Source organism: Liolophura sinensis, chromosome 6 (genome assembly GCF_032854445.1).
Source record: "Liolophura sinensis isolate JHLJ2023 chromosome 6, CUHK_Ljap_v2, whole genome shotgun sequence".
Classification (NCBI taxonomy): Eukaryota; Metazoa; Mollusca; class Polyplacophora; order Chitonida; family Chitonidae; genus Liolophura; species Liolophura sinensis.
The window spans coordinates 17,792,074-17,807,424 of record NC_088300.1 but is presented as its reverse complement, the minus strand read 5'-3'; the positions used below and the strand labels follow the sequence as shown (position 1 = coordinate 17,807,424).

The 15,351-nt window shown below is 39.0% G+C and overlaps 1 protein-coding gene across 1 annotated transcript; it reads left to right on the top strand.

Moving 5' to 3' along the window:
- The first annotated feature begins 3,649 nt into the window (after positions 1 to 3,649).
- On the top strand, positions 3,650 to 8,436 carry LOC135468125 (claudin domain-containing protein 2-like). Its single transcript, XM_064746199.1, has 3 exons — positions 3,650 to 3,927; positions 5,560 to 5,706; positions 6,311 to 8,436. The coding sequence occupies exons 1-3, from the start codon at positions 3,708 to 3,710 to the stop codon at positions 6,481 to 6,483; spliced, it is 540 nt and encodes a 179-aa protein (XP_064602269.1). The 5' UTR covers positions 3,650 to 3,707; the 3' UTR covers positions 6,484 to 8,436.
- Positions 8,437 to 15,351: the final 6,915 nt, after the last annotated feature.

Here is a 15,351-nt window from a genome sequence, read left to right as displayed (position 1 = left end):
GAATAGTCAGCTGTCAGTATAGTCCAACTGACTGAGGATTTGATATTGTATTCAGGTTTAACAGTGATCGTGAGCATCGGTCTATTTGGCGGAGAAATCAGGGCTAATCTACCAAGCATCTTCACGAAGAAAACTGAGGCGAAATTCTCCTGGGCGTTCGGTGTATCGGCAGGAAGCTCAGCGTTGAGTGTCATCGCTGGGATTCTACTGGCAATTCTTCTCTTCAAGAGTAGGACGTAACCTTATCGAAGAGCAACGCGAGTTTGCACTGGGACCCATTTTACGAGGCAGTCTTGACTTGCGCCTGGCGTATAATGTCCATGACATATGTCACCATATTAAATACGCTTTTCGCAACCTTGCGACAGGTTTGAAAAATGGACAGCTGGAGTTCAGTTTCAGGGAAAAGATAAGATATTGTGCAAACTACTTTAAAACAAAACAGTACGCTAAAGTATCATAACATAAACAGACACTTCATTGGTGTGGCACTGCATGATATTTTTCTATTAGAGGAGTATCTATCATCGGTTATCAGAAGCACTAGGTGGAAAATGGCGCAAGGGCTTTGACAGTATGAATTCGTCACCAGACGTGACACTATCTTAGTCTGTAGTCAACAGTTATCGGATGAAATTGTTTCCGAGCAACAAGCTCATTTTGTTTAAAGGCCCGTTCACGACATCAGTCTCCTTCATTTCACAAACAGTGAATGGAGAGGGTTTATATTATGACAGGGAATAAATAATGATGACAGGGAATAAATAATGATGACAGGGAATAAATAATGATGACAGGGAATAAATAATGATGACAGGGAATAAATAATGGTAAATGGCTATTATAAGGTGTAATCAATGAACAGATATTTTAGGACAGTTTGATATGCCGTACTTAGAAGAGTTTGAATTGGTATACATGTAACTTTATTTGTGCAAAATATTTTATTTGCTTTTTATACCCTACTCAAGAGTATATAAGAACTCATGTCGAAGGAATGATGGTTTCTAAAGTGACACGCTCGGCCAACTAAAGATATATGAACCAAGCGCATTCCCCATATAAACTGACCACTAAGGTATAACGTGTAGGATAAGCCCCCACACTTAACTTACCATGCATGTATGAGTATGAAATAATGCACGCGACCAAAAGTAGGATTTACTGTAGCTGCCAATGTGTTAATCAGAGAAGTATTAATCACCAAGAAATTTTTCGATGTGGTTTTCAAAATGGCGACAAATCTACAACGGTTTTATTAGAGAGCGGACAGAACTTCGCATTGGATTTAACATTAAAATACAGAATTGATGTATACACATGTTGCTTAAGTTGAATTTTATCTGGTATTCGTTTATGGTTTACCTCATACCGTTTGCGAACCACTTACTCAACCTAAATGCAATCTTACACTACTATTCATATAGTAACAGCTATAGAGTACTTATTAATGAAGTACATACACATGGTTCTGAATTTATATTTACAAAGAAATACAATATAATCCACGGAAGAATCCGAAAGGAAATATAACGGGTTGGCCATAATTGTTTATTCAAACATGATGTTCCGACAAAACTCGCATGAAAGTGAAGTAAAGTCTGCCACTATATGGGCATGAAAAAAAAGGTTATAGGATACGGTTATCACATAAAAATATGTGAGGAATTCTATAAAGTTTTGCAAGCCAAAAAGATGAAGTTCAGCATTGGGGATATGACATTGACTGACAATTCACTCCGAAGCCCTTATGAACTTGGCCGATCACTAGTGCTGAAAGCGTCAAGTGTTAATTCACGTCAAGAAACTTATTAGCTCTCGATTGTCAGTGTGGTTTCTTATAGTGGATAGACGGATATCGGTGCAATAAACTGGATTTTGCGGTTAGTTTAAGTGTCAAACGGGTGCTTTTTTGACCACATTTATGAGCAGGGAACTGAGAACTGCTGCCCGTGTCACAAGGCGCACATGTTGGGCAGGATACTGTAGTAACTTGTCAGGGTGAGCTGGCAAAAACACGCCTCGAGAGAGTCATTGCTTGAAGAAAAATATGGTGACCTCGCATCATTTTTCCTTAGTAAAGTCAGATTTATCACGAAAATATCTTCCCAAAATCTGAATGAAAGGGTCTGTCATCAATCAGAAGGTCCTGCTATGTTCGGTAAATTCCCTGAAATCGGTACAGCCAGCTTGGCCACACGCTCACACCCGTGCAGGACGATGACGAGCAGGACCGCTAAAACACGACGTTTGTGTCCACGAACATCGCCTTGCCCGCGAGCCAAATTAAATGAAACATCGGCCCTTTGAAAACGGAACAGAGCTGATACTCGCTGGTTAGGTATCAGGCGTTTTTGTTTATATTTTCGGTAGACGAGATGGTAGGGGAGAGCGCCTAGGTTTTGTGACGTCACTCTAGATAGCTATAACATGGCAAAATGGCGTTACGAAATGAGTGGCTAAGTACTGACTATTGTTAGCTATTTATTTTGTTGATAAGCGGTGTAGAATTTTAAAGATATTTTAGAACATGTCTGAAATACTACTTTATTAATTAATTCAGCTTTAGTGACTGGCTTTATGTTCATTTTAAACTATAAAATATTTGTGTAAAATTTTGTAAACTTCAAACGTTGTGAATGCAGGTAATGTGTGACAAAATGAAAATTAGTATTATAAACGGTTTTAGCAACCGGGAGCGTACGAAGCGTACTTCAGTAGAAAGTATATATCACCGTTTAAAGTTCAGGCTGTTTCATAAACTCCTTTCACTTTGGTGTAATATTAAGCTGTAATAGCCGTAAAGTTAGTATCACTGTATTTCACCTAAAGTTTAACACGTAAAACTGCGTATTCACAAGCACACAAAGGCCTTAAAATGATAATTTTGAAGAAAAACTCTTAAGACTTTCTGATAGGGAATTTAAGGTGAATCAACCAGATTCAAGCATAATCTGAGACTTAAAAAATGCTAAACATATAAACGTAATAAAGCAGATTGCAACATTTTGCTATATGTGACACAGCAATTCTCATCTATCGGAAATTGTTGATCTGTTTTCGCTATAAATAAACCAATTGACTTATCACATTTTCTCTGAAAACACAAAGCAGTAAAGTATATCGATGTATATAAGGAAACGAAAAGGTCACCTCACAAGCAATAGCTTTCCATTGCAAGTCGAATATGTAGGCTTCTAACACTTATTTCTTTTACGAGTCTGTTACCCCAGCATCCAATCAGTGCGCATGTGTAACCTGCAGCTTTTACTCTCCGTTCACTGGCACAAATAAAGAACAGAGCGACAGTACTGTATCTAATACACTAGGCCTCTATGTATTCACTATATATATCTCTATGTATTCACTGTATATATACGTTCTCCGCCCTCTGAAAGGTCGGTGGTTTACCCCGAGCAATCCGGTTGCATTAAAGTGGTTTCTCTCCTATAAGTCGGTGAAACATTCTTGAGTAGATGTGGCGTTTTAACAAGAATCAGATAAAGAAAAGTAACATCTTCGCTTCATATAGTGTATCTAGCTAGAGAAATTTCAGGATATCTAGCGAGGCATGTATTAACCTACATTCACTGTATTTACATGCACATACGCTGCGTTTGCGCAACGTGACCCGGAAAGGTAGACTTCTCCTATAGTCAGTGTATTCCTCATCTGTCTCCGGTCGTCGAAAGTTACATCCTCTAGCAATGGCCATGTTTTCTCTCGTTCACGCCAGCCGTCTAGGCCGCGTGTCCATCCTGTTGGCCACATGTGGTTTGATCCTAGCGATCATAGCCGTGGCTACGCCATACTGGCGAGCCTCGGACATCCTACATATGGGACTATGGGAGACGTGTGAGAAAAGCATTTGTAGAAGGCTGTACACATCCGACACACTAAAGGCCCGGCTGAGTGATGGCGTGGACGGTAAGTGTATGGGCACTGGGTAAGTGGGCTGGGATGATGCCCTCTGTATTGACTCAGTCCTTGTCTTCTACTGCAGCTATCTGATACACTCATATATCGTGATGATTAGAAGCACATTGCCAAATCTGATGGGTAAGCTGGGTTTAGCGTTCGACACCCATACACCCCCGCCCCCGTCGCTTTGCACAGAGCCTGAACCAAACTGCAACCGTCACACCCTCATTGATTACAAACCACATTCGTTTAGATAATCCTGTACTGAACGCACGCAGGGTGTATGTATGTCGTGACTATGTGAAGCCGAATATATGTGTATGTCGTGACTATGTGAAGCTGGATATATGTGTTTGTCGTGACTATGTGAAGCTACTATGTAGTAGCCCCTGTATATGTTTGGTACTCTCAAAAACTAATCCGTTAATTTTTAACAGAAAGTCTTTTGTCTGAGTGATGCTAGAATGTATTCTGTTATTGCACACACAACACACATATAACACACACATTCCATTAATTCAACATAAATATTCTATTACACTTACAAGACATTATGTTGAATATGACAGAATATTGTGTTATAATAACAGAATACATTCTAGCATCACTCAGACAACAGACTTTCTGTTAAAATTAACGGATTACTTTTTGGAATGTAGCAGGTATTGCACGATATGCATGCACATTTAAGCAGCGTAGGGGAATGCATATAGCGAATGCGAATACAGACCTAAAATCATGATTAGAAGAGGAGTACGTGTTAAGTTAGGCACAGCTAGACATCTAGTAAAAATCATGTATAAACCGGAAGTGTTACATATTTTTATCATTGTGCCCGAGCTACAGTGTTGAGTAAAAGTGTGTCATAACGATATATGTGTACGTGCGATGAATATAAGTCGCCATGAAAAGATAAATGTTCTGAATACCGCGCTGCGCCTCGCTCAACGACATACATGTGGTTGTGTAGCTCCCTTATATGTACACAACCTATATTGGGCTAGTCATCACATGACAGGAAGTTGTCTCCATTTTACCAGTAGTCAGTTAAATGTCAAAAATCTGGGGAAAATCGTTGTTCAAACATCTCGAGAAAACTATGAAGCTGTGAATAAACTTACATGACACCTGCAGAAAAAGGAACTGGGTCCCACAGACTAAATTTTTATGATTTAAATTGCTGCAGACAGCTTATTATAGCTAATTATAAGTTATTTGCAACAGCTTTCCACACATATTATTAATTTTGATCTGTTGCTCCAAACTTAAATTAATAATGGATAAATAAAAGATAAATAAAGGATAAAAAATACAAGTAAGACACCCTGAAGCGCTAACTGGTGTTACTCTACAAGTCATCATAATCATCAGTATCATCATCGTTTGTTATTGCATCATTATTCCCATGTGAGGTTATTATTGCACTTTATGTTACAATAAGAAGTCATCATCATTATTACCTTCTATCACTTGTTATTGCACTCTGTGTTACTGAATACAAAGTTCCATCACCATTATCATCATCATTACTGGTTACTACATAAGGTGTCATCACCATATTATTTTCATCATTCATTGTTAATGTGATGTTTGTTTCTATAGGTCTTTTGGCATAAGTCTTTCAAATCTCTGTTTTAGGATGGTTTCAGTGTGTTGAAGTCCTGGAGACAATCGGCATGACCTTTTCGCTTGGGGCGGTTATTGTCATAGGCCTATACGCATGCGTGCCGGATGTATCATCTCCCACAGTAGCTGGTTGGGGCGTTGTGACGTCAGTTGTTTCAGGTACCAACTACTTTTTGAAAAAGACTTTCTCCTGCATTATTGTACATGAAGCACCAAGACACCAAGCATACATACATATTTATACATGAAACTGAGATTTGGAGTCGTTATTTCTGAAAGGGTTTCTCAATACCAGGCTAGAAGCCAAATAATGAAAATGCGGAAGAATCGGTAAACCGTACATAGGGCAAAGGAACTATTATCAGCTTTAATACATGGTTTATTTCCTTCCGAAAATATCAGTTTATTAAAGTAGTGCAGTGCTAATTTTAGACTTCATCATTACCCATTTTATTGAATAGTCGAAACTGCATTTCGTTGGGTGTTTAGCAACACACCCGGCAAACATGATGTCGACCCTATTCACAGTTGTGGAAAAAAAAAGGAACAGACATACAGAGATTCTCTCCTTCACAATTAGAGAGCACAGTGAATGTATGTGTACTTGTATCTCAGTCAGCAGTTTTAGCTGATGGAGCTAGATATGTTCAAGCTATAGACCGTTCTGTTTGAGAGTTGTGTCTCCATTATACAAAACATAACTCCAGACAACTCTTCGGCAAATTTTGAATAGTTTTATAATAGCGAAATATTGACTTTACAGGGGTAACTATCCTGGTCGGCACGGTAATCTACAGCCAGAAAACATCAAGTATCCACGCCTTAGATTTATCCTGGTCCTTCGCTCTGGCGATTGTGTCTGGTTGTCTTCAGTGTTTGGCAGGGTTCCTTCTGATTCTGACTGTGAGACAGAAGAGACGGGTTGACGATATGTGATTTGCATCAGGTGCGAAACCACGCCAGATAACTGATGGAATCTCAGACGATAATTAAGATATATCAGTAGTAAACCACGTGGAAGTGGTTTTCAGCAATACAGTAGATGTGGTCATATTAAAGTAGCCCAAACGCAATGAATCACCAGCTGTCATCGGATCTACGTGCACACTCCAAAAAGACTTTGTATATATGCTGTCAGTCTGACCACAGGAAATGACCACTTCAGTGAATATAGAATGTCTTTTCTGGGCGTTACTTTTTCAGTCACTATAGAGATATGCGGATCTTTACTAACTTCATGACAGGAAACCTACTACAAGCCAGAAGATGGTACATATTAATTTCTATCAAAAAATATTAAAACAGCTTTGGGAAATGTCGTCTAGTTGAAGACGATGTCTTTTCTTGCAAGATAGGACGTGATGAAAATATTCTGTGCTTATCGAAATGCTTTATCTGTGATATAACTGTGAGAGGGTTGTTAACCAATGCAACATAGGGTGTTTTTTAATAATGTACCGTAGTATGTTCATGTACCACTGATACAATGTACCGTAGTATGTTCATTTACCACTGATACAATGTACCGTAGTATGTTCATGTGCTACTGATATAATGTACCGTAGTATGTTCATGTACCACTGATACAATGTACCGTAGTATGTTCATGTACCACTGATACAATGTACCGTAGTATGTACATGTGCTACTGATACAAGTGTACAAGGAGAATGTGCTTAGACCAGATACAAATGATTTTCTGGCTTAACTGGACTAATTAGTCTGCCATCATCGCATCACAGCCATAACTTATGATCATTCTCCACACGTCTGCCAATTCACCAGCCTAAAAATAGGAACAAACCACATACTTTTGCTGATAAAACGACCGTAGCTTATTTAGCGACCATTTTGATTCTCTAAATGAGTGACCCTTTTGAAGAAAAACATCAAAAAATTCACAGTTTCAATTTAGTTGGAATTTGACTACTTTGTGGTTTGATTGGCTGATCCCAGCGTTATTGTTTTTTACCCAAAGAAATGGGTGAACTAGTTGCGTAACTTAACCCAGATTCCCAGCGTTCCAAAACGGAAATTTGGTGAATTTGTGGCTAATGAATCATTGAAATCCATCTGTTTCTCTTTAAGAAAATGAAATTTCGTACGAGCAAACACGTGTGGACATTCCTATGAAGATGGCCACAAGACCAGCAGAAGTCTAGTATTACCTTGATCTGGCACTTGACAAACTGTCCACTGGTCGCAAATGGCATTTGCACCAAACCAGAAATGATGCACTTGTCAGTGGTACTTCCAGCAAACCTTCGCCCCGACGTTTGTCGTGGAATAATTTGTATAGACTAGCTTATATATTTTTTAATCTTGTTGATCATTGTTAAATCTAAAGGTAAAATATTAACGCATAAAGACATTTTCACCATATGTTTCAAGTAGGAACAAAGGGCGATAACAGAGGCAGGTACTTGTTGAATAATTTCGTTTACATTTATTTTGTCTTATCATGTTGATCAGAGGCATCTTGCGTACATGGCGTTGGGATCAAGGGAGGCTATCTGTAACACAAGCTTTCTTTGGTGAAAACCAACAGTTCCGTACGGTTATCTCCCATACATCGTATGACAGTTGCAATGTATGGTAGTATTTCGACTTTTCTAACAATTCTATATCGGGCCTACATGTGAAATATGTTCACCAAGATATACTTCAAAGAAATATGTTAATCAAGCCTTGGATTGAACTGTTTTACTCAAAATGGTGCGAAATCTAATATTTCTGACTACAACTTAGTAATTCTTTCAAAAATGAAGTATTGTATGCATGTATATACATTTATATTAAAGGCTTGATACAGTATATGCGCCAATCTTTGACATCGTGTTGTTTAACATCCTTTAATTCTACATTGTAAATACGGCACCCCATCTGCAGTTTCTTATTTATTTTAAAGATAGGCAACTAGACAAGCGCAGGCAGCAAGTTCCCGTCAACTGTGGCTGTAGGTAGACCCATTTTGTGTCAATGATTATTGTATTTTATTTAATGTTTGAAAATCACACGTTGATTTCTCTTAGTCCATTTTTTTATGATGGCCCAAATTAAGAGTTTAACGAGAATTATCAATATCGATAAATGATTTGCCGATATCAATAAATGATTTATCGATATCAATAAATGATTTATCGATATCGATTAAATAGTGGTATTTATCGATACCAATAAATGACTTATCGATATCAATAAATGAATTAGGGATATCGATAAATCATTTATCGTGATTCGTGATTTCTAAATCATTTATCGATGTTGATAAATACCACTATACGTAGATAATTTCGCCTTTTCAGCCTTCTGATAATTATTGTTCCTTCCTTCCAGAAGTTTTAGCAGAATCAAGTAAAACGAATGAAATTTACCATTTTTTACAGCTATTATACTATTATCTGTATCACTGCTACAGTGTGTCCGTTATAAGCACTGTGAAGTCTGCTGCATCAAATCACCGACCTCGGTCAGACGGCTCTGACTCTGCTGCATTTACTTCTTCGATGCCTGACCATGCTTCATCGGCCGTTGTATATAAAAATATGTTTTTATCTGCCTGTCTCTCTTAACATCTTAGAGGTAGCAGTCATTTCCATTAAAACCAACAATAAACACTATTTATAGATATCAGAGTATCGAATAATATTTATCGATATCGTTCATTCAGTAAATGATGTGTCGATATCGATAAATGAATAAGCGATATCAATAAATCGCTACCATTTGTCGAAATCGATAAATCAAAGGCCAACGAAAGCATGGTCAGGCATAGAACAAGTAAAGCAGCATGGTCAGGGCCGTTTGACCAAGGTCGGTGATTTGAAGTAGCAGACTTCACAGTGCTTATGCTAACAGACACACTGTAGCAGTGATCGATAATTTTCGATGAAATGTTAATTTGGCCCTCCATACAGTTTAGGCACATTAGTCTTAATCCCAAAGTCTGTACTTTCTGACATTGCCCTTGCTCAGATTCTCGAAACGGACTAGGATTTTCCATACATGTTCGAGTAACTATTCCGGCCGTCGGTTTTATCCACAGATAGAAGGACCTATGTTTTATCTTGCTCAAACTTAACTTTCTTCCTTGAGAACTGGCCCTAGAGATTAGCCCTAGGGATTGTTGGCATAGTAGTGCAGATCTCTGCTGTAGTATGTCGTTTAGAGTGCAATGAGGAAAATGGAATACAATCCCACAAGTCCTTACATACATTTTAGAAATTTCGCAGAAGGTATACTGCGTCAAGGATCGGTTTGGTATTTAACTTCCGGGTCGGCATACAAGGTGACTGGGGTGTCACAACCAAAAGAGCTGGACCAGCCACAAGAGACCCCCAATGGACAGACAAACGGCTCCACCTAGCGCCAGGTAGAAGGACCAGTTGAGATAGGACAGTCCGTGAACCTCGGAGCCCATCATACACAGACAAACCAGCACGGAAAAAGCTGCAAGATGAAGCGTAATTCTCATAGAACGACTGACTGTTGTTTGAGTGGTTGTGTTCAAGGACCCCTCCCCACCCGCCCAAAAAAGAAATGAAGTAAGCTTCACTAGAAATTTTAAAAGATTTTTCTTACCGAGAAAAATGCAGTAATAAATGTTCACATTGTATGGTGGGCTTTATGGGTCTTATATTGTTTTTTATTATTTTTATTTGCATTATTTCATGTCTTTTTCTTCAATCTAATCTGTGCTTAATATCAGATAATTTTAGTTATAGTATTACTTGAACACTCTCACCAATGCGGTCGCTGTGAGTTCAAGTCCAGCCTATGCTGGCTTCCTCTTCGGCCGTAAGTTAGAAGGTCTGACAATAACCTGCGGATGGTCGTGGGTTTCCTCCAGGCTTTGCCCAGTTTCCTTCCACCGCCGCCGGCGTATAAGTGAAATATTCTTGAGTACGGCGTAAAACACCAATCAAATAAATAAATGTTACTTGAACATACTTGAAATACCTGCACATTATTGCATGAAAATATGAGATATAAAGTTCACCATACTATCTGAACATTAACTTTTGTCGGCCAATATATAGATATTATTAGTACACTGTGCTGATCTGCGGTTGTGTTGCCGTACCGACAACTCAGCTATCTTGGGACATTAAAATCCATGTATGTACCTCGCACTCTGTTGCTTTGCGTTGTATGTGGTAGCGCGGTGGTCTGCACGACACTTCCAAACCGTTGCGCGCACGTAGAGTTCGTTCTAAATATAGCGTATTTCAATAATTCACCACCACAGTTTATATGAAGAAAAAAAAAATAGAAAAAAAAACAGTCTTCAACTGCCTGGTTTGCAGTGGAAGTTGGGTCCATTTGACATCAACACTTTTACAGGCCGTCCAGATACGAGTGAAGCTTAGTCATAATTTATTTGATACGAGTGTATGTTTGATTGTTTAAATTAACTCAAACATTTTCAACAATGCAGTGGTGGGGGCCATCAGACAGAGGTCATCAGACAGAGGGCCTCAGAAATTACTCTCCATCAAGCCACAGTATGTTGGCACTGACCAGTATACCCTTATACTACCAAGCAAGACAGTACCGAAATAACGAATTTTTGAACCTTAATAATAAACCGAAGAATATTACGCCTTACTCAAGAATATTTCTCTTAATCGACAGCGGTGAGCATTGCGTTGGGTGGAAACCAGGCAGAACCCGGGGGAACCCACAGCCATCCGTGGGATGTTGCTTTCGTCTTTATACCGGTGCGGAAAGACAGCAGATATTTTTAAATTTACCTGCCAGAGCTGAGAGCAGGAGGTTAGCTCTACATGTGATCATTCTTCCCTGAAAGCGGTTTGGCAGGAAGTAGGCGGCGCTCATGTAGGCATTAAGCAATCCGAGGATGACAGCGATCACGGCCATGGCCTGGCTGACTTGTAGTGAGACTGCAGAGGCAAGAAGGATTTGTAGAGTAATACTGGTAACTGATTACGTGTGATAACACGTATTTGTGGTGTATTCGAGACACTGTACTCAACATTGTCAGGAAATGTTAATTTCCTGCTATTAGACGGAGATGGTTATCAGTTGTTTAATTTCATTTCTGTGCAGAGATCATGTTTTAATAAAGGAAATGATACTGACATAAATTATTCGGCCTGTTATCAGTTCATATTTTATTAATGATTTTTATTGAACTCGTCCCTTAAGGGCTTTAAACGCAATCACATCACGCTCATCACATGGCAGAGAAAATTTGACAATCGGGAAAGTAGAAGCCAAATGTTTATGGTTCTGCATGTACCAGCGTTTGCCCCGGCCAGATAACGTTTACGTCCAGTTCCCGCCATTCTTCGTTTATGGGAAATAGTCTTGAATATAACGTTTATAAACCACAATCATAAATGAACAAATAATGGGATATTTATATGTGATCAAAGAAAATATAATTCACGATATACTTTCATCATTGTATCCGACCATCACCACCAGTGTTTGATTGAATTACCTGTGATTTCATGATTACGGCATACTTCAACCTCACAGTTTACCCATAATCCGCTGTGTCCGGACTGGGTGATACGCCAGTGTGGAGTACAGCACCCCACCAGCAAGAGGCAAACACCGAGTACCACGCCAATCAGACCTAACTTCCCAGGCAAGCTCGGGGGTATAGCGTAAGTGCCGCCATATTGGATGGAGTAATTAGTTGTCTTCCTCATCGCAGATCCCCTATCTTAGCTATAGAAGGCTTGTGTTAGACCGTACTCGGGCTAGTCGATTTGACTATGCATTGTTAGATGTTGACATCACACTTTGATCCGACGATCTGTTTTGTTGTTTTGCATGTACATATATAGGCGATTATCATCTAGGTGTTCTGGTACAAAACATGTCCTTCGTGACAGTATCTACAGTTTTATCTGTGGAGAGTGAACGATTTTATCAGCACAAGCCAAGGTACACAATCTGGGACAGTTCATTGTTTCGTGGACACTCGGGAGTTTCCGGGGCGTTCGTCTGGGAAACAACAATACCAATTAACTTGGCGACCATTTTTACAAAGGTTTTCACGATGGTTTCCTAAGAAAAATGACGTCACTTCGCGGAGTTGGAAAAAAGCTTCATGAAAATTACACTTGAATTTACGGGCGGGAGCAGAGGGACATTCAAGGCCTCGTGTAAATTTCAGCTCGATTTTCCATATATATAAGTACAAATAATTTCTCAGATATCAAACATCCAAGTATCCACGATTTCTAGAATATAACGATTTAATCAGTAACCGTCCTTTATTGGGAGTCCTATTGAAAAGGTTCGGACTATTATTTTATTCCATCAAGTTTGTGAAACTGCTAAAAGCCTAGATCGTTTGACAGATAAACCGAAATATTGCGGCCAAATTCCCGTACACTTAAACTTATGTGAACAGCTATTCCAGTGATTGTGCTCACATTTGACATGCAGGTAGGCTGTTCCTAGATACAATAAGTGTGCGAAAATCGTTCACTTCCGGTAAAACTGTGGAAACTCGCCATTTGCCGAAATTTAATTTTGTTTTTATGTATTCCAGGATATACGAGCCAGGGATTCCGAATCTGTATTTGTTTATTTTTATGTCTTTGTAACTGTTTGAGGTATAATAAAAAGAGACGATAACTCGTTAGCTATGAGAGCTGGAAATGGGAAATTTGCACCCAAGACACGCTCTTTCTGTTTCGCCCCAACGAATGGGCTACGATTAATAGTTTTCTCGCTATAGAATCGTTTTATATAGCACCACCGTTTTTCAGAAATAGATATTTAAGAATATTGGTTTAACATGGAGTTAAATGGCAACTGGAGAGATACACACTCTTTTGACTGGTTGGTTTATGTTGCACTGTCCATGATTTCCCATGACTTGATAGTATACGATGATAATTACGACAACAAGCGACGTGAACCCCAGCCGAAACTGTTTTGCAGTTCTCCAGATTGCTTCAGATTCACATATTGTCCTATACATTTACATGTTCTGTACAACATACCCAATGACGGCTAGGACTGTCGGAATTCAACAAAGGTCGGCTTTTCCATGCACCACATTCAAATGAAGGATAAAACAAGGTGGTGTTATCAGGCCAAAACTGTGCAAAGTTGTAAAGATTATATATAGTATACGTTTTATGAGTAAAATATTGGGTATGACAATTCATTCAGGTGCTCATCGTCGTGCTTACTGATTGTCATACAGTCTCTGATCAATTCAAACCATGTCACAGTTCAATGGAGATTAACGGAATTGTGAGTGTGCAGCCAGCTGACCTCACGACAGATATCTAGAGCACATGCTTGATGTCCTAACCATATCACACCTGGCAACTGAGGCATCCAGCTATAGAACAATTCGAGCGTAAAACAACAATCATAATACATAAATAAATATGGCACTATTAGAAGATCGCACAGACATCATTTGACAATACAGGACCGAAGAGGAAGCTTCTCTACAATTAGTTATGTTAATGCAAGATGTTGCTAAGTGAACAAGAAATTCAGTTGTATTAACTTATTTCGTGAAGAATATATTTCACAGAGAAAGGGAATATCATCCCATCGGCTGACTCTTGCTTATAAGACAAATACTTCTTTGAGGCATTTTATTGATAACCACAAAAAACAACTGATACTTTTGCTCAAAATATAGTTAGTAAAAATATATACGCGAGTTAAGTGAATTTATAGAATGAAGCACTCATGTTGACTTTACTTATTTTCCAGCACATTGTGTCGCTGTATACCTTCAGAGTTACATGTCGCTCCAAGGAAATGAATATAAGGCCTAAGACACAAAATAGGCTCAATTCTTTTGATAAAAACTCCATATTTCGCTCAATAACGAGCACACAGTCACTAGGTTTATTTACCGCACATATTTGACAAATTTGGCTTAGCTGGAGTGGTCGAAAATGACTCAATGTCAAAATTGGCGTCAGTTGTCGACGCTGGAGGTGCTGATACCTCTACAGGTGTATGTGAACTCTGTGTCTTAGCGCACTCGGGCTCATGTGTCGTAGTAGGTTTGTCAGAGACCTTTTTATTGCCTTGTTTCCCCCTGATGCTGGACTGTTTCTTGTGTCCGTGCTTTGATGATGATTTGGAATGTTTTTCTCGGCGGGGAGATGTGTATCTGCCTCGTCTGGCTTCTATCGCCAACAGAACCCCTGCCGTCAAAGACAAGATGTCCGCCACGAGAGCTACACCGAAGGACCAGGACAAAGATGCCAGGCTACCAAACCCACTTACGAAGGCCCCATACAAAGTGTCAAACGTCACACCAAAGATAACGATTCCGATAAAGTAAATGATACCTGGAGGAAAATGGAAGGAAAAGGAAGCGGAAATGAATTGGAGCACGATTTTCTTTCAAACTGATCGAACAAAATGTAACCGTTTGTAAAAGGAGAGAATTCGCAAGAAGGAAAGAGAAGTAATCATTCTCCCTGATAAACACACCAGTAACTCTTCAGAACACCCTATATGGACGGTACACTAAAAACATAATCTGTTATTTTTAACAGAAAGTCTGTTGTCTGAGTGACGCTGGAATGAGCTCTGTTATTCCAACATATAAAAGTGTGTCATAATAGTCAACATAATATCTTGCTGGTCTAATACAATCTTTATATTGAATTAACAGAATATGTATGCTAATATTTAGTCTGTTGCAATAGCAGAATACATTCTAGAATCACTCAGAGAAAAGATTATCGGTTAAATTTAACAGATTATTTTTTGAGAGTAGATTTGGCTTCCTGTAGTGTTGTATATCCCTTACATACCTGTGATGAGTATGTACAAGGC

What these genes read in the sequence shown, in the direction of transcription:
- LOC135468125 (XM_064746199.1), top strand. Translation starts at nt 3,708, where the DNA reads ATGGCCATGTTTTCTCTCGTTCACGCCAGCCGTCTAGGCCGCGTGTCC. An exon ending in GCTGAGTGATGGCGTGGACG is followed by an intron (nt 3,928 to 5,559) that starts GTAAGTGTATGG and finishes TCTCTGTTTTAG; the next exon opens with GATGGTTTCAGTGTGTTGAA. An exon ending in TGTGACGTCAGTTGTTTCAG is followed by an intron (nt 5,707 to 6,310) that starts GTACCAACTACT and finishes TTGACTTTACAG; the next exon opens with GGGTAACTATCCTGGTCGGC.